At 45.4% G+C, this 25,058-nt stretch overlaps 1 protein-coding gene across 3 annotated transcripts in view; it reads right to left on the bottom strand.

Moving 5' to 3' along the window:
- Dis3l2 (DIS3 like 3'-5' exoribonuclease 2) overlaps nucleotides 1-25,058 on the bottom strand; it is a 314,214-nt gene that overhangs the window by 33,077 nt on the left and 256,079 nt on the right. For all 3 annotated transcript variants that reach the window (XM_028789560.1, XM_028789559.1, XM_028789558.1), the window contains one exon: nucleotides 24,749-24,982. In XM_028789560.1, coding sequence (XP_028645393.1) covers nucleotides 24,749-24,982 — 234 coding nt within the window. The remainder of the gene's footprint in view (nucleotides 1-24,748; nucleotides 24,983-25,058) is intronic.

Raw genomic sequence — 25,058 nt, 5'->3', positions numbered from 1 at the left:
GGGAGACCACAGTGGGGCAGCACAGAGAGTGAGAGAGTGAAGGGAGAGTATCTAAGTGGTAACACTTTAAAGTAGAAGTGACTAGGAGAGGGAGACACAAGAGCTGGAAGTAAGAAGTGCTGTTTCTGAGATCACCAGAGACTGGAATCCAACACACAATGGAAGACCTTCTCTACTTCAGGGACAGGTCTGTAGGCCAGGTGAAGAGGGTTTAGAACATTCTATCATGGCTTTTGTTTTTTTCCCTCCTGAGAACTAGGAAGTCAAATTATCTGCAAAGAATAGAGAGTTTGATGAGGGGACTAGAAGTTTGAAGAAAGAATGAAAGTTGCAGCTACTTCTTTGGAAGACAAGACAAAGACCTAGATGGAGCTGCACAGGAGGACTACTGGGAAGCACTCAATAACTAGGATTAGTGAACAGTCCCCTGTAACCTTGACAGTAGTATGAAGAAGAAAGCCAACCTGGTCCAAAGCTGGATCTTTCAAGAAAGGTTTGAGGGATGAATAATGGGCAAGAGAGGGCAATACGATATGGCAACAGATGGATACAGACAGGTCAGGGAACTAAGTGCCGACAGACATTAAAGAGAAATGAAGCCCAACGGAGAGGAAGCAGAGGGTCTGAGTGACAGATGTTCTGTAGGAAACTAATATTTATGAAGCACATCTTCTCTAAGCATCCTTCATGTGATAGTATTAGATTCTCACACTACACTGTATTTGAGAGATTTGGTATGTATTAGGCCCATAGTGACCAGTAAGCAGCAGAATTGAAGTCTGTATTGTAAAGCACCTGACTGTACTGGCTTCCTAGGTATTTATGGACTCTAGAGAGATGGGAAGACCAGGAGCTGTGGTCAGACAGCTGACTTTAGGATGGACACCTAAGCAGACCTTAGGATGGACAGGTAATTAAAATATTCACAGGAGTGGAGAGGTAGGGATGGGACAAGATGGGCACAGTCCTCTAAGAAGTTCTAAAATCCACCCAAGACAGTGATATGCTTGCTGTTTCTCAGAGAAGCCAAGCCATTAGGCATGTTTATAGGCATGGAGGTGTCTACAAGAACAAAGTTCAATATGAATGAATGAGCACACTGATCCCTGTAGCAGACACAGAGGCAGTACTGGAAGACATGTCCTTCTTTTTAATTACGTGACATCCAGGGGCTGCAGGGAAAAGCAGACCCAATCTCTAGAGGCAGACTGGACCTGACAATGCTAAGGGAGGCCCATCCTTTCAGTTGCTGAACAGTCATCCATGCTGGCAGTGCCCTGACTGAGGAAGGGATGTGTGACCCAGCTGAGGCCCACAAGCTAGAGGAGTATGTACAATGAGGCCAGTGCAGCTGTACCAGTGCCTCCAGCCAGAAAGCAAGCAGGAGAATTCCCAAGGGAAGCAGAACAAAAGACCTACAGCTGAGGACATCCAGGCAGAGACACTCAACAAAGACCAGCTCTACTGAAACTAGGGGCCCAAATCCCTGGGGAGGCAAGAAAGAGCTCCTATTTTGTCAGCACCCTGAAGAGCAACAGTATTTCCTGGATACTTCCTGCAGTAAGCCTCGCCAGAATAGAGCCCTACTTGTGGCCCTCTCTGCCAGCCTGGGGACATAATGAAGTCCTGCAGCGCCTCCCTCAGTGGGAAGTCAGTCCACAAGAATGGTGGCCACTCTGGCTGCAGCTGCTACATGGAACAGAAGCACTGACTGCTGGCCGGTCCCCTCAAAGGGATGGGCTTCCTTGGTGGCCACTGTCTAGCTGTACAACATCCCTGATACCGAGTGAGGCGAAGACAGTGAAGGCCTCAGGCACTCACAAGGCTGCTATCTAGGCCACTGCCATAGGAATGAGGTTTTGAAAGGGACCTAGGGAGAAGCAAAGCTCTCAGCTTGACAAAGGACAAGCAGGTCGTCTTTAGATAGAAAAAGGAAGAGCTGCTGAGTGTGGTGGTACATACCTTTAATCCCAGCACTCAGGACCCAGAGATAGGTAGATCTCTGTGAATCTGAGGCTAGCCTGGTCTACATAAAGAGACCCTGCCTCACAAAAAGAAAAAAAGAAGAAAGGAGGAGGAAAGGAGTTGGGAGGGAGGAAAGGAAGAAAGGAAGGAGAGAAGGATAAAGGGAGGAAAGGAAGGAAGGAAGGGAGGGAGGGAGGGAAGGAAGGAGGGAGGGAGAGAGGGAGAGAGGGAGGAAGGAGAGAGAGAGAAAGAGAGAGAGAGAGAGAGAGAGAGAGAGAGAGAGAGAGAGAGAGAGAGAGAGAGATTTTTAGTTCTAGAAACTTAGGCTGAGACCACACAGGAGAGCAGCTGTGGGCAGCAGAACACAGAACTTCTGATGGGGCCCTCCACTGTCCAGGCTTCATGACGGGGCGAACGAGGCATCTGGCCATAGGACTAAGGCTGAGTTAAAGGCTGGAACACTTGGGACAGGGTGACAAACTTTCTACAGATTTGGGGAAGTGGGGTGCAGCTCTGCTGGGGTTGTTGAGTCTCTTGGGTTTTAAGTATAATGGCAAGGGAGACCAGCAGTGTCCCCTCCCAGGACCACGAGACTAGTTGGCTGAGGAAATAAAGGGCTTCCTTTTGGGTCTCAGATTCCACCACGTTGGGAGAAAAGCCTTAGGGCAAGAATGAACATCCAAGGCTAAGCAGAAGGCTAGAAGGCCATATAGTTGTTGTCTATGATGAGTAAAAGGCACGTGCCCTTACTCTGCATCCCAGCTCAGTGAAGTCAGTGGATCCAAGAACATTCATAAGAATAAGCAACAGAAGGTGAAAGAATGAAACTGGAAGGGGTGGTCAGTGTGCATGCCAGGTGTCCCCTGGGCCAATGAGCAAGCCAGTCTTCCCCAGCTCAGGTACACAGCTGGCCTGCCCAAATGGCCCTGGAGAAGATTATGCCCAGGCAGCTGATTCTTAAACAACACTGAGTAAGGAAGCTCAGAGCTTCTGGTGCTTTTAAAAACTACTAGTCTGAGTTTGGGCAAATGTTGAGAAACTCTATACAGGTAATGAGAAGGCTGAGTCGATGAGGGGCTTGCTTCCAGCCTGATGACCTGAGTTCAATTCTGGGAATCCACATGGTGAAAGGAAAGAACTGACTCCCACAAGCTGTTCTCTGAGTTCCTCACCTTCTCGTTGGTACATTTGTGCATATGTGTGTATACATACACATGAACAAAGATAAATAAATATTAAAAAAAATCAAGGAATTCCTTGTCTTGTCCACAACTGATGTAAAATGTCCTCTCATGGGCACCAGTGCCTCTGTGCAGGCCTGGAAGGTGCTGGCAAGTTAGAAGGGTGGTCTGAGCAGGTGATTGGAAGCCCAACTCTGAGTTCACTCGCAGGGATTTAGAGATAGAGGCCAGTGGTGAAAGTCCAGTGTAGGTTTTTGGCTAGGACTGCTCTAGTTCCACTCACTTTCTTCTCCGGGAGGCTGAGCTTGTTTCAGTTAGCTAGCAGTTAGGACTCAGGTTCAAGCTCAGGTCAAGGAACAGCCTGGGAAGCCTCTCAGCTTCCCATGGTTGACGCTTCCTCACAGTTCCTGGGTCTTGCAGGGTATCTGACTGCTCCTTATGTGGAAAGTAGCCAGTCCTACACAGGGCCAACATTTGGGGAACCACACTTACAGTGTACTTGAAAGGAACAGAAAAGTTCCTCCCACCTGAAGCTTAGGTTTGGAAATTGAAAAATCTTATTAGGAGGGAATCTTCACATTCTTTGAAATGATCTTTAGTTTTCCTTCGTTAGTCTTCATTGTTTGGTTTGGATTTCCTAAGCATTATTTCTTTTTTCCATCTCCCCTTTGCTTTCTTTTATAAGACAAAGATGCTGTGGGCTTTGCTTTAACTTGGTTAACAGCGATTCTATGGCAATGTATTAAATTTCTTTCTCCTAAGTCCACTGAAGTCTTTTTGGACTTGAAGAGCTTTTTAAGAAAGAACTTGCTCATTCAGCAGGATTTTCCTCCCTGCTCCAAGCTCTGGTTCTGACCTGGAAAAAATAAGAGTAAGAAAGAGCAAGAAGAGAATCCTGCAGTCCTGACGCTCAACTTAACAAACCACAAAAAAAGGACCTCGCTCCAGTAACGTAATCATGAAGAGTTCTGGCATCTTGGTCTTTCAAGAAAAATACATCCATCTGCTGGCACAGGGACCCTCTAACTGAATCCTGTTCAGCATGGAGTTCCCAACTCGTTAGTGTTGGAAGTCTACAGCGAGGCTGGCCGCTCCCACTGGATGACGCCTCCCTGCAGTGCGAGTCTGGAAACCCCACAGCTGTGTCTTCACTTAAGGCCACTTCTCCTGACTCCACTGTGTCCTGTTCCAGAAGCTTGTTCTATTCTTATTAAAGCTAAAACCGACAAGACAAAGATCCTTCAATGTTGAGGTTTGATTTGCTCAGAAGAAGCCACGTCTTAGAGCTAAGTCCTGTCCCCAGGGAAAGCTGCTCACTAGGGAGGAACCAGCCAGCGAAACAGTAGTAGTTGTCCTGCCCTCCTTGCTAGTTGCCTCCTCTTCTGAGGGCCACTTCTTTTATCACCACGGTAAGACCAGTGCAGCTCTACTTCACACTGTCCCATGTGGCCTTCTGTCTCCATCACTGGTGAAGCCCACGAAGAACAGCTTATTTTCCTTCCTAGCTTCTTCTTTGGCAGACTGACAGTCCCTGGGGGGGGGGCAGAGGCTTCTAGTTGCTTCCATCTAGTCACTGGACTCTGTTTGCCTCTCCCATTTTCAACTAAGGTGAAAACAGTAAATACAAGGTCTGATGAGTAAGCCTGCATATGCCACATGTAGCCAGATGAGGAGGCTGTAGCCACCTGACCACTCGACTCAAAGCGGACAATTACAGACACAACTATTTCCTCTTGTGTCTGGGGCCTCAGATCAGCCATTGTTTGGGCACTGATGCTACCAGAGCTACTTTCATAGGCAGGTACCAATGCTGACTGTGGAGGTGGTACATGGCTCCTCTGAGTCCATGGGAACAATACTGTACAGTTGTCTTGGCCTCTTCTTTATCTGCCTAGCTACTCTAAACCTGTGCACTTGCTATGAACAGTAGAGATCCTATCAGATCCCCCACTTCAAAGTGGTTGCTATAAGAAAACTTAAGTGTGTTGCCTATTTATTTGTTTAGTCATTTTCTTACCTGAGACATGGTCTCAGGTAGCCCAGGAGAGCCTTAAACTATCTATAGAGCTGAAGTTGTTCTATCTTGTGCTTCTGATCCCTGATCCTTCTACTTCCACCTTTTGAGTGCTGTGATTACAGGCATGAGCCATGCTCAGTCTATGTGTCAGAGAAGAATGAGCCCAGAACTTGGTGCGTGTTTGTGCTTAGTGCATCAATCAAGCTGCATCCACAAGTATGCTCTAACTTTACCTGAGACTCACTGAGGCTCCAGAAGAGCTAGTGCTCCCCAGACACATGGCCTTACTTGAGTTGTTTTAATCATCCTCCATTCTCACCAAGTTAACCTTACGACAGGGCCTATAAACATCTTTTTTTCATTACTGCAAGTGTATGCAGTGTCCCTAACAGCAAACCTTGCATGAGAAATTGCTCTTAGTACTAGGAAAGACATCCTTCAACTTTCAGTGAAGTTTGTTATTTTAAAAAATATGCCTTATTACCCTCCCCCTCAACTTTCTGAGGTAGGATTGTTTCTGCTGTTAGGATGCTGGAGTAGAGAGTCTGGTGCCTACTCGGCACACAGATACTGGGAGCTCACCTTCCATTAGCCTCCCTTCCTGGGCTTCTCACTTCTTGTTCTCCTAGTATGTTCACCTCATTGCTTATCTCCTTTGCTGCAAGTCCTCAAATTTCTTTTGGAAACAGAGGGTGCACATAAGATAAGTAAAGTTCTTTACAATACAAGGCCAATATATATAGAATTATGAGAGTTCAAACAGAACCTTCCTAAACAGCTACGACGGCAGGCACTCAGTCTGTGGAAGAAGGAAATGGGACACTCTCACACAGTCCTCAGAGCCAGTGATCAGGCTGGCTCTCTTCTTGAAAAAACAGGAGAGAACAGAATGATCTTCCAGGGAATTGGCCTCAGTTTCCAGGGACTTGGGGAGTCAGGAGTTATGTAAACCAAACTGAGAGCCAGAAGCTTTGGCTTGCCTGTTCTCTCCCTGAGTCTGGATGGAGGTGGGCTCTGGGACCTTAGACGCCCCACCTATACCATGGAGCCCAGTTCCTCTGTGGCTGTCCTGAGGTTTGTCTCCTGGAGGAATGTGGAATCTTTTTAGCCAATTGAAGGAAAGTCCTTCTGTATCTGTTGGGAGAGAAGCTCAGTGCTTCTAGAAGAATCAGTATGTACCCACTGAGGTGTTTTAATGAGGATGCTCCCTTTGCATCTTTATGTAAGGAGGTCTTATGTAAGAAAGAGCAGTTGTCAGGTTCTGGATTTGATGCTAAGCTAATTGATTTCCTCCCTCCAGAGGCCAAGTGCCTGCCCGACATATTCAAAATGACAATATTGCCATCTCAGGCCCCTTTGGGTCTTGGTGCAAGCCACCTGTTCCTCTTCTATTGCCTGCTGCTTGTTCCGATGAGTTTGGTGCGCTTCCTGCATGAGAGCCACTCTACTACCATTCAGCCCTAAGTGCCCACCAATCATACAACTGCTGACTACGCTGTTCAGAACTATCTCCAGTGACTATTCCTATCCAGGTTGCTATTTGTGTCTGTGCCCTCTTCCTTATAGAACAACATTATCTAAGAGATGCTGTTCTACCTGTGGTAAAAATCAGGGAACACATAGGTGTTGTGAAATTTAAAGACACAAATACGTTTCATCCTAGAAGAGATGTAAATATTAAACAGAATTAAGAGGTTCAGGAGCATAACAGCAAGAGGCAGGCTTCAGGAAGAAAATAAAGACATTCTTCTGGCCTTGCTAACTGTGATGTATCACCTGTGGTGAGAGAGCCCTGAGATACTCTTGTTCTTTAAGAAAGTGCATATGGAGACCAATGAGAAAGCTCCTGCTGCTGCCGGATGACTTGACTTTGATCCCAGAGGATGATAGGCAGAGAGAAATGACTTCCATAAACTGCTCTCTGATCTCCACATGTGTGCTGCAGCATGTGTATACACTCACACATACATGCACACAAAATAAATAAGGATGAAATTAAAAAAAAAACTGTACATACTATTGAATGTTAATGGAATAAGTTCACAACCTTTGTTAAGCAGAAATGTGTGCTCCCTCTAACTCTATATTGTAAAACACACAGTCTTTGTGGGGGCTCCAAAGCTAGAATTCAGGAGAAAGACCAACTCTAACTGTTCTAGTCTAAATCTTTCCCCCAGTCTAACTTTCTTTTTCTTTGTAGCATTCACACTTCTGCTTCTGTCTCTTTTGCTGTGCCCTGGCCTTACAACTTGAGAAGGCAAGTTAGACTAGAAGAAAAGGTCACTCCATCCAGCTTTGGAGCCCAGCTTTACTTCCTAATAGTTAGGTGACCTTCCTTCTTTTCCCTCTTTGTGCCTCATTTTCTGACTCTGAAGAATTATAGGAGAGAATGACAGCACTTCTGAGGTTGTTGTGAAAATTAAATGAGGAAAATCACAGGCCAACAGCTATGACCTATCCACAATGGTGGCCCTGTAGTGGCAAGGCCTGGGAACAGCCTTGCTAATGTGCTAGCTCCACATGAGAAAAAACGAGATACTGGAACAAGCTCAGTTAGTTCAAAAGAACTCACTGAAATCTGAGCAGTTTCTACAACTGCAGGATTCTGTTTCATTTTTCTTTTTTAGACAGGGTCTCACTATGCAGCCCTGGCAAGCCTTGAAGATACTGCAGACTAGGATAGCTTTGAACTCACAGAGACTCACCTGCCCCTGCTTTCCGAGTACTGGTATGAAAGGCTAGTGCCACCATGTTTTGTTTTTAACTTGAGCAGTATTAGGGAAACCACTTTTTTCTCTGCAGGCCTCCCTGGGAGAGAAAACAGCAGACCTGGGCCACAGACTTCAGTGTAGCCTTACAGTACTTACACTACTGCACAGGTGGCCAGGCTGACATAGCTCTTCTGTCACATGGTAGCCCCAATCTTCTCCCTTCATGACTAGTCTCTAGGGCTGTTTCAACCTATAGCAGCATTACATATGTATAACTGAGCTACACTCTTCAAAAACAAGGCTTCCACTAACGATGGCAGTACATGTCTCGAACTGTGGCACTCTGGAGGCTGAAGCAATAGAGTTTGAGGCCAGCCTGGGCTACACAGTGAAACCTTGTTACAACAACAACAACAACAACCAGCAAGCCAACCAACCAAACAACAAAAATACTAATAAATTAACCAAATAAACACGTAGCCAAAACCAAACAACCTAAGACGGCCCAGTGGGTTGGCAGATGTGCCTTGCCATGGCAGCAGCCCAGCCAGCACCTTGGCTCCAGCAACAACTTGTCTTTTAATCGGTGACTGGGTGGGGAAGCAGCTACAATGACGTGCTAGAGCATGGCCTGGGCTGGCTTAGGCAGTTCAAATGCAAGTGCATTATTCTGTTCAACCCTTCCCATTTATCCTTAAGTTGGAATGTATGTCCACTGTGTATCTGCTCAGCTATTATCTTGTCCCAACCAGCCTCGTTCTGATACAGAAGTCTCAAATTTGGACTTACCCAACCTTGGGTAAGCTCCACAAAGATTACACTAAAAAAACAAAAAACAACAAACAAACAAAAACAAAACAAAAAAACCCATTAAACAAGAACAGGTAGGGCCCTGAAAGGAGAAGCAAGAGTCATGGGCTCCTTTGCAGCTGGAACGTTGCCAAGAGGGTCACATGCCCATTTTCCATTGCCACTATTTAAAGGAGTTCAGGATGGATGCTAGGGTAGGTATGGCAACTTGGCTAAAGTAAGGCAGATCAGCACGTGGCCAACTGGTATATACACACAAACCCACCTGGCTCTAGAGTCTGCATTTCCCACTTGCTATCTTCTCCCATGTAAGAGCCCCTTGCTACAACCTCTCATTCTCTAGGTTCAAGCAGACAGATAACAGCAAATGGCATTCAGATGTGAACCTTGTTGAGGATCACAGGCAAAGAAGCTTCCTTCCATGCCCTTGTATTTAGGACATGCAGCTCCCATGAGTGGCTAAACACACTGGCCCAGCCAGAGTCATGGGCTGACTGAGACTGTACTGAGGGAAGGGTACCCTTACATACCCTGTTAGAGGAGCCCACAGTGTGGAGACTGGAGTGGCTAGGTACATCCATCTGTGTGAGAGTGAGAGACACAGGCATGCTAGCTCTACTTTTTCATTCAATGTCTGCCTTCCAGCTAACATGGCTCAGTTGTATTCATAACCAGTAAAGAGACCAGAACTGAAGCCAAGAGGATCTTACTCTCAGATGATGCAAAAGGCTGAAATAAAAATGTTAGTCAGCTGGTCAACATATTGACTGACAGGAACCAAGAAAAACCAACAACCACCACCACTCCTAAGATTAACACAGGAGCTGCTGCTCTTCTCTGAAGAAATGGGCTGAGGGCTTCTGTGTCTAAGATCGATTGCTTAGGGCATGGACCTAAGTATACATTGTCTGCAGCATTGGTCACTGTGGAGAACGTGCAGTTCAGAGAAAAGGCTGGCAAAGAGGCTCAGTCACATGCCTCTGCATTGTGGGAGCTCAGAGATGGATCTGGTAGAGGAGCCTACATGGAATAGGCCTACTCTAAGTTATAGAAGACATGATGGGAGGATTCCAACCCTTTAGTGGTCTCAGGTAATGTAGTGATTGGATGAGAACACCACGAGGCTGATATATTTTGAATATATTTTGACTGGTTGGTGGAATGGTTTGGGAAGGACTGGGGTGTGGCCTGTTGTTGGAAGGGGTATGTCACTGAAGGCAGGCTTTGAGGTTTCAGAAGACTATTCCCAGGGTGCTCTCTGCCTCGTGCTTATGGATCAAGACGTGAGCTGTTACCTGTTCTTGATGCTATGCCTTTGCTCCATTGTCAGGAACTCGAGCCCTCTGAAACCATAAGCCCAATTAAATGCATTCTTTTTTCAGTTGTCCTGGTCATAGTGTTTGTCACAGAAATAGAGGAGAAACAAGTACAGGTAGAGACTACCTGGGCTATACCTATCTGTTTATCACCAGCACCAGCCCAAATCTTCAGCAAAGTAGTAACAGTGAAGAAATAAATGATCAACTCCAGAAAAAATAAGAAAGAATACTTATTGCTACCTCACTATCTGCTGGGTAGGTCTGAGTAACTCATGAAGATTAGACACGGGACTAGACAGATACTCATGCTGGCAATAAAAGTCATCCAGAGAGAGCTCAGCATATCCTTCTGTGATCAGTGTGGTAAGGCTAGGACTGGAGAGATGGCTCAGAGGTTTAGAGAATTTGCTGTTCATCCAGAGGACCCAAGTTTAGTTTCCAGCACTCATTTTAGGCAGTTCACAACCACCTGTAACTTAAAAAAATAGTTTTGGCAGGATATGTTCCTGATAGACTCTCTCTTTTATTAAAAAAGTTTTAACTCTTTTGTTTACAGTAAAAATTTTATTTGTGTGTCTGTGTGTGTGTGTGTGTTTTCAGGTACATAAATGTGTAGATATCAGAGGACAATTTGCTGAAGTCAGCTTTTTCTCTTTACCCTGTAAGTCCCAGACATCAGGTCATCAGGCTCTCCTGGATACTTTTACTGGCTTCTAGAGATGGGTATAGTTCACATAAATACCTGACAGCTAGGAACTGAGAAGGCTATAGCATTTGAGAAACTTGCTCTGGGTCCCTGCCTACAGTCCCAAGGTTGGGGTACAAAGGTCCAACCCTTAGTTTAGCACTATCCCATAAAAAGGGAAATAGAGTCTCAGCTCACATCCGATTGGCATGAAAATCTCTCTGCTAGATTCTGTTCCCTTCTTAGTCCCTGAAAGACGCATGGTGTGAACTGCTTTGGCAGAATGTGGCTCTTGATCTGAGACCTGGTCATCTCCCACACAATGGAATTAAGTAGCACTTTTGTTCTGAGGTACTTAGGAGAGTTAATAGAAACAAGCAACGAGAAGCCAGAAAGTTTTCCTGTCCCTATCACTCAATTTCTGCCAAAGGTTACATATTACATGGTTATAGCTCAGGAAATTGTCACAATGTGTCCAGATCTGGGCTACTCTGCACACGTGGTTGGATCCCCTTAATTGCTACTGTCCCTGAGACAGACCAGATGGTCCCAGGACTCAAGCCTCCCTCCTGGCTCCATCTGCTCTGACATCCAGTAACTATTGCACTTAGTCTCCTCCTCTGGAATTTTGTCATTTCAAGAATGCTTTATAAATATACTCGCACAGCTCCTTAGCCTTTCAAAGTTGCCCTAAATTGAGAACTTCATCCATTGTTAAAATGTGTAGAGTATAAATTATAGCATTCATAACCAACAAGAGAAAGGCAGTAGTGGCAGAAGATGGTTCTGTAATCCTGGCCAGATTGTGCTCTTTGACAATTCCTCAACCTTGAGCCTTGATTTCCTCATCTATAAAAATGGGTATGGGGCTTGAGGGTGAAGGAAGGTAGCAAGTGGAAGCACTTGGCAAATGGAAGGCTCTCAATAAATTCTAGCTGTTTGTTATGATTGATTAAGAGCCAAGGAAGCTTCCGAGCTTTACTGAAAACAAGCCTCTTGCTGGTCACAGATGATTAAATAAATGACCACGCCAGCCCTTAAATGACCCCAGGTTTTCCTTTCTCTGTGTTCCCAAGGCTCTAGCATGGGACCTCTACAGGATGCTTCACACGGGCACCTCCACAAGTGCAGCCTTGTGAGAACAAGTGGCCCGGCAGCATGGGATTCTCTGGGCTTAAATTCAAGGTGGGGGTGGGAATCTGGACAGAGTGGAGGAAGGGCTGAGCACTCTCCACTAAGTACAAAGGCTCTTGAGCAGCCAGGCTTGTGGGGTGGGAGACCCCAGGGAGCTACTGAGCTCAGAGGAGTGGCCAAAGAGGCAGGGGTCAGATGAATGATTGAATTAGGTGCTGCCTGGATATCTCTAAAGCTCAGCTCAAAGGCTGCAGGGGTGACGAGGGACAATGGTCTGCACTACACTTGAGGTCACCTCTACTACGATTAGCTATGGAAATCTGGAGGAAAAAACCTCCTCCCAAATCACATATGCAAAGGCTCCATTCTACAGTTGAGAGAGCACTCAATGTCGAGCCTTTGAGTAGCTGGGAACCCAGCACAAATGGCTGGCTATATCTTAAGCAATATGCCCATGGCTCATTGAAAGCAGGACAAAACTGGGCATTCAGGATCCGTCATGATTTACTCAAAGTGGCATTGTCTGTGCTTCTGCATGGCACCAGCAGGGGTGGGATGGGGGGTGCTCCTCATGATGGCAGGGTCACTCCTGTGTCTCCTGCTCCCTGGGACTTTTTAACTCCCCTGGCCAGTATTCACTCTACTTAGTTTTTCTCCTTTGAAGTTAGAGAATACAGCCTCATCGATCACTGACACGCTGGGTTTCAAAAGGACTGGGAGTGAATTCACTTTTTTTTTTCTCTAACAAGCGAGAAAGATTGAGCTGGGAAGTGTGAGTGAGAAGGAGGTAAGGAGGGAGGGGAGCAGGCCAGGACCAATAGGGCCTGCTGGGTGATGTTGCCAGCCCCACAGTGAACAACTGGGCTCATTGCAGGGGGAGGGTACTCTTGTAAAGTGTCCTGCCCCACTCCACTCCTAAGTACCTGGGCAGCTCACAGAGACCTCATCTAGATTCTGTGTTGCTTCACAGTCTTGCTAGTCTAGCAGGGGAGGGAGGAAGTATAGAGCCTTCAGGGATGATGACCTCACACATCTTTCACTGAAACAGAAACAGAAACAAGGATGGGTCAGAAAGCTTTCATATCCCTATCAGTCAACCGATGTCTGCTCGTCCCCTCTGGGCAGATGGCTTCTCCTAGTAATACCATATGCCGGTGCTGTGCAGGCAGGAACTTGTGAGCATTCTGATGACTCTCTTTACGCTCTCTCACTTGTTTCTTACTGTCAGCTCTGGTCCGATGTCTGACGACCGCTACAACCTTCTAAATGCCTTGTGTGATGGCCTATCTTGAGCCTTCCCAGTTAGGCCTCAGCAAAGCTGCTATAGAGAGAGCTCTGAAACCAAAGTCCCACTCCCTATCTCCTGTGGGTAACAGCTTCCACGCTGAAATCAAGAGACTGTCTATGCCTGGGGACAGCTCGATGAAGTCCTCAAAGGAGAGTCTGTTTATATATTCCCTGTAACACAGCTATGACAGAGGCCTGCACATTTTAGAACACAGCAAATGATTGCACTGATCTGCCTGGATCTGTTCAGAGAAGCCATTCCCAAACTGTTTTCTCTCACTGGCCCTCCTTGACTGGAATTGGAATCTTCTGCCTGCCCTGTTACTATTCCAGCATATTCATACTCTGACTCCTGACACTTCCTGAAATCAGGGCTAGCTTGTCTGGTGAGTAGTGACTGACACTGTTTTACAAGTGCTTTCTGAATGCTTTTGATGTGATGTACTTTCCCATGGATGAAGATGGCAGGCTTCTACTTAGATTGGCTGAGGGTGGTCATTTCACAGATTTTTATCAAACGTTAGCTGCATATCCTTCCCAGGCAAGTAATCTTTGGCCTCTCACCCACAGCAGGCTTTCTTCCCACCACAGTACACTCCAGCTGTTCAGAGAAAACCTAGTTCCAATGGCAGTTGTAACCCGTGAGCTGCCTTGTTGACTGTAATTTTTAAGCCACTGAGTTATGAGATTAAAGCATGATTGAGTGAGTCACTGACTTGAGCGTTGCATGTAATCAACCAAGTCTCGCCTGGCTCCATTCACCATTAGCTCTCTGTGAGAGTCAAGAGGATTTGTCTAGAGAGCTGAGAGGTTTCTCTCTTACTGTTCTGCTCCCTGATTCAAAAGATATAGTCTTCAGTTTGATGCCAAGTCTTAAACCAGAGAAGATCTGCTTACAAGTCACTCCTGAGGTAACTTCTTTGCAGAGGACTCCTGGAGGGCACTGTGCCTGGCATGGCTGCCAAGTCTGACTCTACCCCAAATCTGCTCAGGTGTGTCCAGTTTTATTGTTGAAACTGTTTTCCAAAAGAAACTTCTGGGCCTGGAAATGTGTTTATAAAGGAAGAGAGAAAGTAGAAATAAATTCTGAAGCTATAAAACTTCCAGAAGAAAATCTGTGATTCTAGGTTAGTCAAAGATTTCTCATGCCAGGAGTTAGAGGAACAAGCCTGTAATCCCAGCACTTGGGAAGCTGAGGCTGGAAGATCTTCAGTTTAAGGTCAGTCTGAGCTATGTAGTAAGACTGTTAAAAACAAAATGAACAGAGATAGAGATGGCTCAGCAGTTAAGAGCACTCACTGTCTGCTCTTCTAGAGGTCTTGCATTCAATTCCCAGCAACCACATGGTGGTTCACAACCATCTGAAATGAGTTCTGATGCCCTCTGCTGGCATGCAGGTGTACATGCAGATAGAGCACTCATTAATTAATTAAGTAAATAAATAAATAATAATAATAATAAAAACTAAAATGAACAAAACAAAATCTTAGATATGATAACATAAGGACACAATTGATAAACTAGACTGTTTCAAAATTAAAAACTTCTTTTCAAAAGATGAAAAGGAATAAAAAAGAGCCAGAGAGAATAAGATAAGGAATGAAAGAGTAAGCTGGATTACCTGCAGTGTCATACAACCCGGTAGAGGTTCTACTTAAAATATAAAAAGAATCCTCAAAACTTAGTACTAGGAAACCAAATAACCCAACTAAGAAATGGGCAAAAAGTGGAGCGGGGAGATAGTTTAGTTGGAACACGTCTCCATGCAAGCGTGAAAATGTAAGTTTGATCTCCAGAACCCATATTACAAGCTGGGCATGGTGGCACATGCTTGTAATACCAGTGCTGGGGAGGTGGAGACAGGATGGTACTTGAAGTTCACTGGTCAGACAGTCTAGCCAATTGGTGACTCTGAGTCCCAGTGAGAGATCCTGTTTCAACAAACTAGGTAGAGGGCACCTGAAGAATGATACCTTAAATTAACCTTTGCCCCCTGTATGCATGTGCTCATGTGTGACTTACTAGGGGCTGAGGATAAGTGAGACAGTCTGCTCACCAAGGGACACACATGGAGTTTATTGGGTGAGGCAAGTATTCTGTATTTTGACCATGGTAGTGGTCATATGACTAAGTGTGGAGCTTGTGAATCTGTACACTAAAGATGGTGGGTTTTATTGTACATAATTCTACCTTCATAGGGAAAAAGTGGTTACAGTTGATCAGATCAGGAGTCTGTGTCGATGGTGTTGGAATTCCCAGGGACAGGATGTAGAATCTGCTTTTCACAGACCTGGCAAAGACAGGCCTGAAAGTTGATAGAGACACAGAAGGAAAAAAGGCAACTCAAACAATGGAGTACCACTTCCAAGTTACTTACATTAATAAAGATTAAAGCAAAGCCACAAACTGAATCTGCTGAGAAGAGTAACAGCGTAGCACTGTTCTCTGATGGGGTAAACCTCAATTAGTCCCACCTTTCTGGCAAACACTCAGAAAGCCAAAGGCTCTAACATGAACTTTATTAAGTATTATTACTAGGTGATGTGTAGCTAATGCCTACTTTTTCCTTGTTCATTTAAAAATGTTTATAAATGTATATATGTAAACATATATATTAATTTTACAATAAAATAATCAAAGTTAATTTTAAGAATCGACACAGAAAAAGTCAATTTTCTTCAGTTTAGTAATTTTAAGATGTTTGTATTTCTAAGTGTAAGGGTATTAATTACAATGTTACTTATAGCAGCAAGAACTGTAACCATTCCGACAGTAGTGACACCAGGAAGTGTTCTGAATTCGGATCAGTCTGTACAATGAGTAATCTGCAGCTCAGAATTGAGTGGCTTGGAATGTGACATGCAGAAATACCTGCTTCTCTTCCTTACTCATACTTCTGTTCCTCATCAAAAGGCAGAAAACATTTGGGTCTAAATGTGTGAATCTAGTCATTCTTGTAAGCTACTCTGAGGTAAACAAAATGAGAAAAATGATAATTAAGCATGATTCCAACAAGCTCAAGTGAGTTAATATAAAACAATTGCTTGAAGACTGGAGGGATGGCTCAGTGGATAAATGTGCCTACGGCCAAGTCTGATGACTTGAGTTCCGTCCTGGGACCCATGTGGTATAAAGAGAGAGCAGACGCCTGCAAGCTGTCCTTCCATCTTCACTTGTGTGCTGTGATGTGTATTTCCATACTTCCCCAAATAATTAAAAATATATAAAAAATCTATTTCATGTTGTCACATTGTGTATTTCCTTTGTCTTGGGGATAGAATATTTCATCTGTATAGTAATAGTGGATTTTTTTCTTTCCGAGACAGGTTTTATGCACTTCAAGCTGGACTCAAATTCTCTGTGTATTTGAAGCTGGTTTTGAACTTCTGAGTCTCCTGATTCTATCTTCTGAGTGCTGGGATTTCAGACGTGTGGCCACTACATAGTTTATGTCATGCAGGGGATTGAACCCACGGTTTCAGTTGTTGGGTAAGCACTTAACAGCTAAGCTATATATCCATAGCTTGGAAATTGATTTTTAAAAAAAATCCTTTTGTGGTAAAATAAAACACCTGTATGTTGTTCTACAGACATTTCCGCCATTGGTCTGTGACACCCACAGGGTCTCGAGGGACAAGGGAGCATCTGCAGGAGCTCAGTGTGGCAACAGAGTTTAGGACAGACAATGAACAGACAGAAGAGCTTTGGCCTAGAAAACAGAGTCCCCAGCACACTGAAGAATAAAAACTGAAGTCAACTGGGCCAGTCCCAAGAAGCAGTCATGGTTGAAATCTAAGGATCAGCTGCAAGAGTTCTCTTTCTCCAATGCAGGTTTTACCAACGTCAAAGCATTCCATGCTTCTTATGTAGCTGTCTGGCTCATATTCAATTGACGTGAGTGTGACATGGGGGCAGGGCAAGGATGTGCAGTATGTCCTATGAATAAAAAGAGTCCCAGGGTTGCCTAACTGTGAGTAGAACTACCCAAAAGGCAAGGTCCCAGAAGGGCCAAATTCCATTCCGTCTGTCAAGGTCACTAAGACAAAATAATCTCATCTCTGAGGAAATGAGGGTTCTAGCCATGCCTGGCTCAAATCACAGAAGTTCTTGTCTCTTCCAGTCAGAATGAGTGCCCTTCCTCCCCTCCACTGTACCCTGGGAAGGTCAGCAACTTCTGTTTGAGTCAGCTGGCTTTATTTTAGGTTTTCTTCTTAAAAAGCCCCAAAGACCAACAGAAAGCCTTTATCTGGTGGCAGCCATTTCCATTTTGAGCAAAACAGGGGTCCTCTCAGGATTCTGCAGAGACTGGAGGCTGCCACTCCTATCCACCTTGTTCCTGCCCAATTCCAGGGCTGAGAGGAGGAGCTCTGGTGGTAGCACATTCAGAATTATCTGGAAGGAGGTATGGATCTGGTACTTTTGCCTTTTTAGACCAGCATCTCCCTTCTCTGGTGGAACTTTGTGAGAATCCTTCCTGACACCCCTAGCAGGGACAGCCAAATCTGAGAGGGAATCTCTGAAGTATTGATGACCCCAAAGGTACTGAAGCTTTCTGACTCCTCACACCTATGAAGGTAGCTCTGCCTGAGAAAGTCCTCACCACATCTTTTCTACATGCTGGATGCCCTGGCAAAGAATCAAGTATCAGCCAGTTTACTTGGGCAGCCTGGTTCCAAATGTATAGTAACTCTCTTATGAAAACATCTCCACTCTACTGCCTTGGTTTCCATTCTCCCCACTGTAGCTAGCAGCACCTTATTTAAAAAGACCAGCATACATAGCACTGTTTAAGACCCTGAACAAACGGCTTGTTAAAGAGCAGCACTGTCAGGCAGTGGTGGCCCGTGCCTTTAATCCCAGCACTTGGGAGGCAGAGGCAGGCGGATTTCTGAGTTTGAGGCCAGCCTGGTCTACAGAGTGAGTTCCAGGACAGCCAGAGCTATACAGAGAAACCCTGTCTTGAAAAACAAAACAAACAAACAAACACTCCAAAAAACAACGAAAACCAAAAAAACAAAAAACAAAACACAAGAGCAGCACTACTCAGGGAGTGGAGATGTAAAGATTAATGCCATGTGGTCTTTGCCCTGTAGGAAACGAATCTTAGGGGAGGAGACAGGGGTAGAGATGGAAGATAACAAGACAACTGGACAGTGTGACAAAGACAGGCATGAAGGGCTAGGGCACCCTAAGAGGGTTCCAGACCGGGCCAGCCCCACCTGGAACAGGCAGAGGACTCCAGTATTCAGATCCTGCAGGTCCAGAGAGAGGTGAACCCAGAGGATATAGAAGCAGGGATGAAGCAATGCTTTTTTTTTTTTTTTTTTGGTCTGGAAGAAATGAAGCTAGACATCAGCATGTAGAACGAACCAGAAGGCAAGCAAAAGCTTCTAGAGGTGGGCTAGGAGCCAAACTTGCTTTCTAGAGTTACTTAGAGAGCAGACTCTGTTCTGCTGAGGCTCAGCACAGGCCTGTTGACCAAGTGCAGCAGCTCAAGCTTCAGGCCCCACTTCAGGGTGTTGCCTGGAAAGACATCCAACAGTCAGGGTGATAGCAGGGGTGGAGGAGTGGCAGGGGGAGTGGCTACTTTTCTGCCTCCTTTCATCTAGGCCATCTCAGGAGTAGACAGAGACACTTTCACCTCAGTGTGTCACATGTGTCCAGTCTCGGGCTCAGGGCTCAGAGGAGGAGAGGTAACTGCCTTTGGCTCTTCTCATGCTCATCAGTGGGCACAGCTTTCTTGCTCAGGTTGTCCTTGCCTCTCACTTCCCATCCATTCCCCATCGTGCTTGAGATCCCCTCGGCCTCCTTTGCTAAATCTATGTTCTCCTTTACTTGAGATGCAGTCTTCGGGTAGGATATCTGTTCCCCACTGCCTACAGCTCCCTCCCAGAGTTATGAGCAGTGTTCCTGCTATTGGAGAGAGAACTCAAGAGCCACCCAGCAATGGCCACTGGTCAAGTTTGAGTCTGCATTCATAGCAACTTCCAAGGTAAATGGGATTCTCTGAAGTTTTTGGAAGTTCGAGAAATGGCTCTATGCTGTGTTACAGGGACAGTGAGTGTAGGGAGAGCACAGAGCAGATGGTACTAACAAGCCACCCACAGGAGTTCATCTGACAAGGAAGGATGTGTGCCAGCTTTTATACATTGCTAACAAGACACAGACACTGATCAGGTCATGTAAGTGGCTGTAATTAGTTATATGTAACTAACTAGGTCATGCCTTGGGATGCATAAATTTGGCTATTTTCTGTAATTCCATATGAAGCTAATGTACAGTAACTAAACTGATCTGTCACTCTCAAAGGAAAGGTTCTCAGAGCCCACCATTGAAGGCTGTGTGTCTCGATTCTCTATGGTAAAGGGTGCAGTTCATCCCTCTTCCTGCCACCCATCAGAGTCCTGTCCGAGTAGCACAGAGAGCTGGATCTACAAATGAAAATAAACGGAAAAGTAGAAAGTAAACAAGCTGCTGAGTATCTGAGTGAAGCCATGTGCTGTCAACATTTAAATGGAAGCCTAGAAGTAGCAGAAGCCCAATGAACCACTGCCACTACCCTAAGAGTCCAGAGCCACTGTGTGTGTGTGTGTGTGTGTGTGTGTGTGTGTGTGTGTGTGTGTTAGATAATACCGGGATTTTCTTTAGTCTAAACTGTTGGGTTTCCTTATACTTATTCACATCAGGCCAACACAAATGACTCCTGTGGCCTATTACAAACAGGAAGTGGAAGGCACAAGGAGACAGAAGTTACAAACGATGTTCTCTGAAGATCAGAGAGGACAGCAAACTCTTGATATGCTTCAGGAACATGGATTTCTTCGGGGTTCTAAGGATGAGCACTTGGTTTTGGGCAGGAGTCATTCCTCAGTCTCAAGTTCAACAAACACTTCCACCCACCTTCTATTCCTGCACTTGGGTAGTCTGTCTTAGTGCTTCTTACTGTCTAGTGGTTTACCCCATACCTGAAACTTCTCATTCTTCCTTTACATTCTCAGCATCCCCCCACACCCTCCCCCCAACCTCCCCAAACAGGTCTCTGAAGCTGAAGCTCTGAGTGAATAACTCTCTGAATGAAAAAACTCAGAACCTGGGCCGTGGCCTATCTTGTGCTTTGAGATGACACAAACACTAATACTAAAGGAAAGTTAGAAGGACTTGCCTGTCCTCTGCAGCTGCATCCAATGTCACCCGAGAGCAGCACTGAGCAGCAGCCACTAAGAATGCAGCTATGATGGAGAGAAGGAACACTCTGCTGTGCTTAGCACTGTGGACAGGTTTGAGGAGAGAAGCTACTCATCTTCCTCACAGCCTGTTCTTCTTGTCCCTACCTTCAGAGGCCCAGGGGAGGGGAGGAGGAAGGGACAGGACAGGGGAGGGGGGGCTGCCCTGACTCTGTGGATCCTGCAGAGGAGTAAAGACAGTGTTGCTTCTTTGGCTTCATGTTGGCTAAAGGGACTGGACCTTAGGAAGGGGAAAATAAATGTGCAGAGAGTGCGGGGGAGACAGTCACTCTTCCAGCCTCCAACTGGACTCCTAAGCATGGTACTAATCAAAAGAATAATTTCCTTAATTGTGTGGAACCATCCTGAGAGCTCACTTAGCCCAACTGTTCTTCATTACCTAGTCTGGCTTCCTGGGGAAGTAGTAATGAGCTGCTAAAGGCTCGCTAGGTAATAGGGCTGAAAAGCTGGCTGGTCAGTTAAGCAGGTCAGTGATGATGGGCCACAGTTTAACCTGCTTTGTGTGGCGTGGGAGCAAAGGAGGGGTTTTACATTTCTAAATAGTTGAAAAATAATCAAATGAAGAATAATATTTTGTGGCCCATGAAAAGGACATCAAACCCAAGCCTCAGTGACCTTCACATTTTACTGCATGTCAACTACCCCCATTCATTTGGAGCACACTAATAGGCAGGGCTGAGTCAGAGACAGACCATATGGACCAGGAGCTCATGTCATTTACTATCTGGCCTTTCCTGGGAAAGCCTACCAACACTGACTGAAAGGCTAGGCTAGGTTAGGATCAAACATAACAGATTCACACAGCTTGAGTCTCAGGGTATTCAAGTGTCTTCCATTAGAAAGGCTACCTTTACAAAGAAACTGCATGGAGCTTGGGCCTCAAAACTGTGTCACGTAGGTTTCATGGATGACAGAGCTGTGAACTTAGTAAAGCCTCCTTTACTTTGTATGAATTTTCCTCAGGTTTTCTTCACTTGACTTCCAAGGCCCTCTGAATTCAGAGTTCCAGTCTTAACTGCCTGCTGGAAGACCTTGTCTGATCTCTGCAAGTCTCTGGTTCATTTCACACAGAAGCTTAACCTGGCTGAAGAGAGATAGGTTCAGAGAGCTTCAGAAAGAAGGGCGTGGAGTTTCCTGACATCAGTCAACATGGTTCTTAGTACTGAGGAGGTTCGGCCCTACCTTCCCATCATATCCTTTCTGAAGGCAATAGCTGAGCTAGAACCCCAAAAGGGACGCAAGGTCTTACATACGCCCAAGCCAGGCCAATCTATCTTCCTCTCTTGATGGCAGCTGCTGAGGGCTGGCCTGTGCCAGTCAGGAACAGAAGCCCTCAGACGGCTCCCCTTGCATTAAACTCAAGATGAGGATATCAGAGACCACTGATTTCATTTCTTCCACACATACAGAATGGCCCCAATATGGCCCCTTTTAAGATTCAGGAGAGACATATATTATAAACAAATAATTAAAAATAAAGTGGCTATCTGTACCAACTCCTTGAACTACTCTGGCAGCAGAAAACATGGATTTAGAGACAAGCCACTTGGAAGGGTCATTATTCAACTCAGCTGACCAAAAATCACTAGGTAGTCTTGGAGGCCTGTGCCACTTTGGGGGCAAAGGAGAATCTCCTTTTGGAAGAGAACCTTGTTAAGTCAGCTCTAGGTGAGCATCACTTAGAGTTATTCTGCCTCAAAGCAGCACTCTAGACTACTCCCTAGCATAGGGCAGCATGCTGGGCTCAGGGAACAGGACTGCCAGCGGGTACTCCAGAGTCCAGGAGCCCAAGCTCCACTATCTCAGATCAGGCCAGCCACTGAAGCCTGAGTTGCTGACTGCAAATACCCCAAGGTCAAGCTGCTCTGCCATTTTGCCTGTATCTCTGACTCTGCAAACAGGCACCATATTAGTGCCTTGTCCTTCATCCTTGCTCACTCTCAGGGTCATCACACACTGATTTCTTGGAAAGGCAAAGCCTCTGGATTGGCTAAAGACCACTCTCTAATTGCTGCTGACATAAAAGGATGTACTTTTTAAAGGACTGCCACCCAAAACATGGACACAGTGAACTATGGCAGACAAAGCTTCAGAGAACAATGCCAAACAGCAGGTCACTGAAAAGGCACCAAGGAAAAATGGACTTGTGAGGGCAAAGAAGCCAACAAGGACAGGAGAACAAACGCAGGGCTTCTGAGTAAAGCTATTTAGCTGATTTATAAATGGTCTCACCAGTGTCCTTGGCTGCAAAGATTGATGTCTCCATCTAATGTGGGGGTCTATAGACTTGTTTTCTGGGGAACTAAGGAATCAACTCCAAGGATACAAATTCATTACTTTCAAACCTTAATTAACTGGAACCTAATTAGGTTTTTGAGGGTGTTTTCCCCTCTCACTTTAAAGGCAAACTTTTTTTTCCTCTTATATTAGCATGGTGTAATAAATGAAAGAAAACCAAACAAAGAGTTATTTGGATGTCTGGCAATAAGCAACCCATCTACCTGTGGGGACTTCAGCCTTCTCCTTTATGAGTTAAGAGGGCCACTAGGATACAGATGAGGCAGGAGGATAGCCATGAGTTCAAGTCCAACTTGAGCTATAAAGTGAGAGAAAACTAAACATTCTTTTTCTTGCCTTTATCTCTCCCCATCTCCTCCTCTTCCTCCTCCTTCTTCCTCTTCTTATTACCTCCTCCTCCTCTTCCTCCTCTTATTCTTCTTTACCTCAGGATCTTGACATACATCTTACATGGACTTGAATTTTCAATCTTCCTGTTTTGGCTTCCTGAGTGCTGAGATTACAGTGCCAATATCATAGATTCCTAGTCTTTTTTAAGATAACTAAACCCAGTTCATTTTCTGAAGACTTCCCTAAGCCACACAATTCATTTGTAAAGTGACTTCAGTCCCGATACCTCCTGAGTTTTAGGATTTCATAGCTGTCTTATCTAAAGAAATTCTGAAGACTCGTCTTTCTAAAACATGTGTTTACAGAATAAACAGCTTTCTTTTGAGAGTTATATTTGACCCGTCTGTCTAACGTTTAGTCTAAGCATAATTACAGCAGCCTGTGCAGCTGGTACTCTCGGGTCGGGAGCATGCACATGATGCTTGCTCCAGTGCATCAGAGGGAGAAGAGGATGCCAGGGAGCCTGTGTACCACGCTGTGGGTGCCGAGCACTGCTTTGTGCAGAAAGAAGGGTGGGTGAGCACTGCTGAGCTGCTGAAGGGCAGTCAGGCAGATCAGGCAGGTAGAGAAGTGAGATAAGCGAGGGAGGGAGGGAGGAAGGGAGGTCTGTCAGAGACTGGTTCTGGCCATCATTAGCATCAACTTAGCCACTTGGAATCAGGGAGGAACTGTTGGTGGAGATGACTGGAAGGCGGGATGCAGCCTCAGGACACCAAGCATGAAGCAAGGAGCAGAGGAAGAAGTCTTTGTGAGAGAACAGACTGGTGATATAAAGAGGCCCACAGGCTTCACAGAGGAGACCTGGGAGTGCTTCCTCTGTTTCTACCTCTTGAACAGTTTAAGTACGACTGGGTGCAGGTCTTCTTTGAAAGTCTGGTAAAATTTTGCTGTGAATCCATCTGGCCCTGGACTTTTCTTTTTAGCTGGAAGGTTTTTATTTTATTTTTTTACTATTTCAATCTCCTCATTTGTTATGGGTCTGTTTAGGTTGTTGACTTCTTTTTGGTTTAATTTTGGTGGTTTGGCTGAATCTATAAACTCATCTATTTCTTTTAGATTTTCCAACTTAATAGAGTACAATTTTTAAAAGTATTCCCTTATGAAACTCTGTATTTCTTAGGTGTTGTAATGTTTCCCTGTTCATTTCTGATTCTGTTAATTTGGGTCCTCTTTATTTCTTTTGGCTAGTTGGACCAAGGGTCTGTCAATCTTGCTTACCTTCTTAAAAGAACCAGCTGTTGGATTCATCAATATCACTGAGGGTGTGGCCTAGAAAGTCTATCTTGTCTCCGCCCCCCTCACGTGCCACTCTGTGTCTTTATCTCTCTCTGCCTACTGGCTGCCATGAGACAAGCAGTTCCACTGGGCCACATGCTTCTCACATGTCATCTCTTCTCACGGTGGGCCAGAAACAACAGAGCTATGTTCCAAGTGCCTCTGAAACTTCCTTTCTTTGTCCCAGGGACCTGTCACAGCAAAGCCATCTACAAGTGAGAATTCAATCCTGGACACAGATTTTCCAGATAAGAGCAGCTGGGAGTCACAGAACTCCCTACATGGACACTCCCCATACTCACTGTTACAATGGTGTGGCAGTGTGGCAGGGGAAACAGATGGAGAGGAAGAGGCCACCAGGCTGTGTCTCACCCTTGGGTTTTGGGCACAAACCAAACTCAAGACTGCATAAAATAAAAGAGACTCACTGACCTGATCTAAACGAAGTGCACCATCTACAAAGCGCTGGAGGCGTAGTTGCTTTGCAATGCTGTGCAGGTTCAGGACTGCCTGGTGCACCTCCTCGATGCTGTGCTCTGGAGAAATAGGGGGAAGCTCTTCCTTGGGGATCTTCTCAGTTGGTTTTTCGATCATGCTCTGGGCATGATCATAGCTCAATTTGGTGCAAGAACAGATGATAGTGCGGCCAAACCACTCCTCAAGGATCTGCAAAGACAGACTGATTGTACTTAATTACACACACACACACACACACACACACACACACACACACACACACACA

This window comes from Grammomys surdaster, unplaced genomic scaffold (genome assembly GCF_004785775.1).
Source record: "Grammomys surdaster isolate TR1022 unplaced genomic scaffold, NIH_TR_1.0 125846, whole genome shotgun sequence".
NCBI lineage: Eukaryota > Metazoa > Chordata > Mammalia > Rodentia > Muridae > Grammomys > Grammomys surdaster.
The sequence above is the reverse complement of the archived record's forward strand: the minus strand, read 5'-3'. Positions and strand labels throughout refer to the sequence as shown.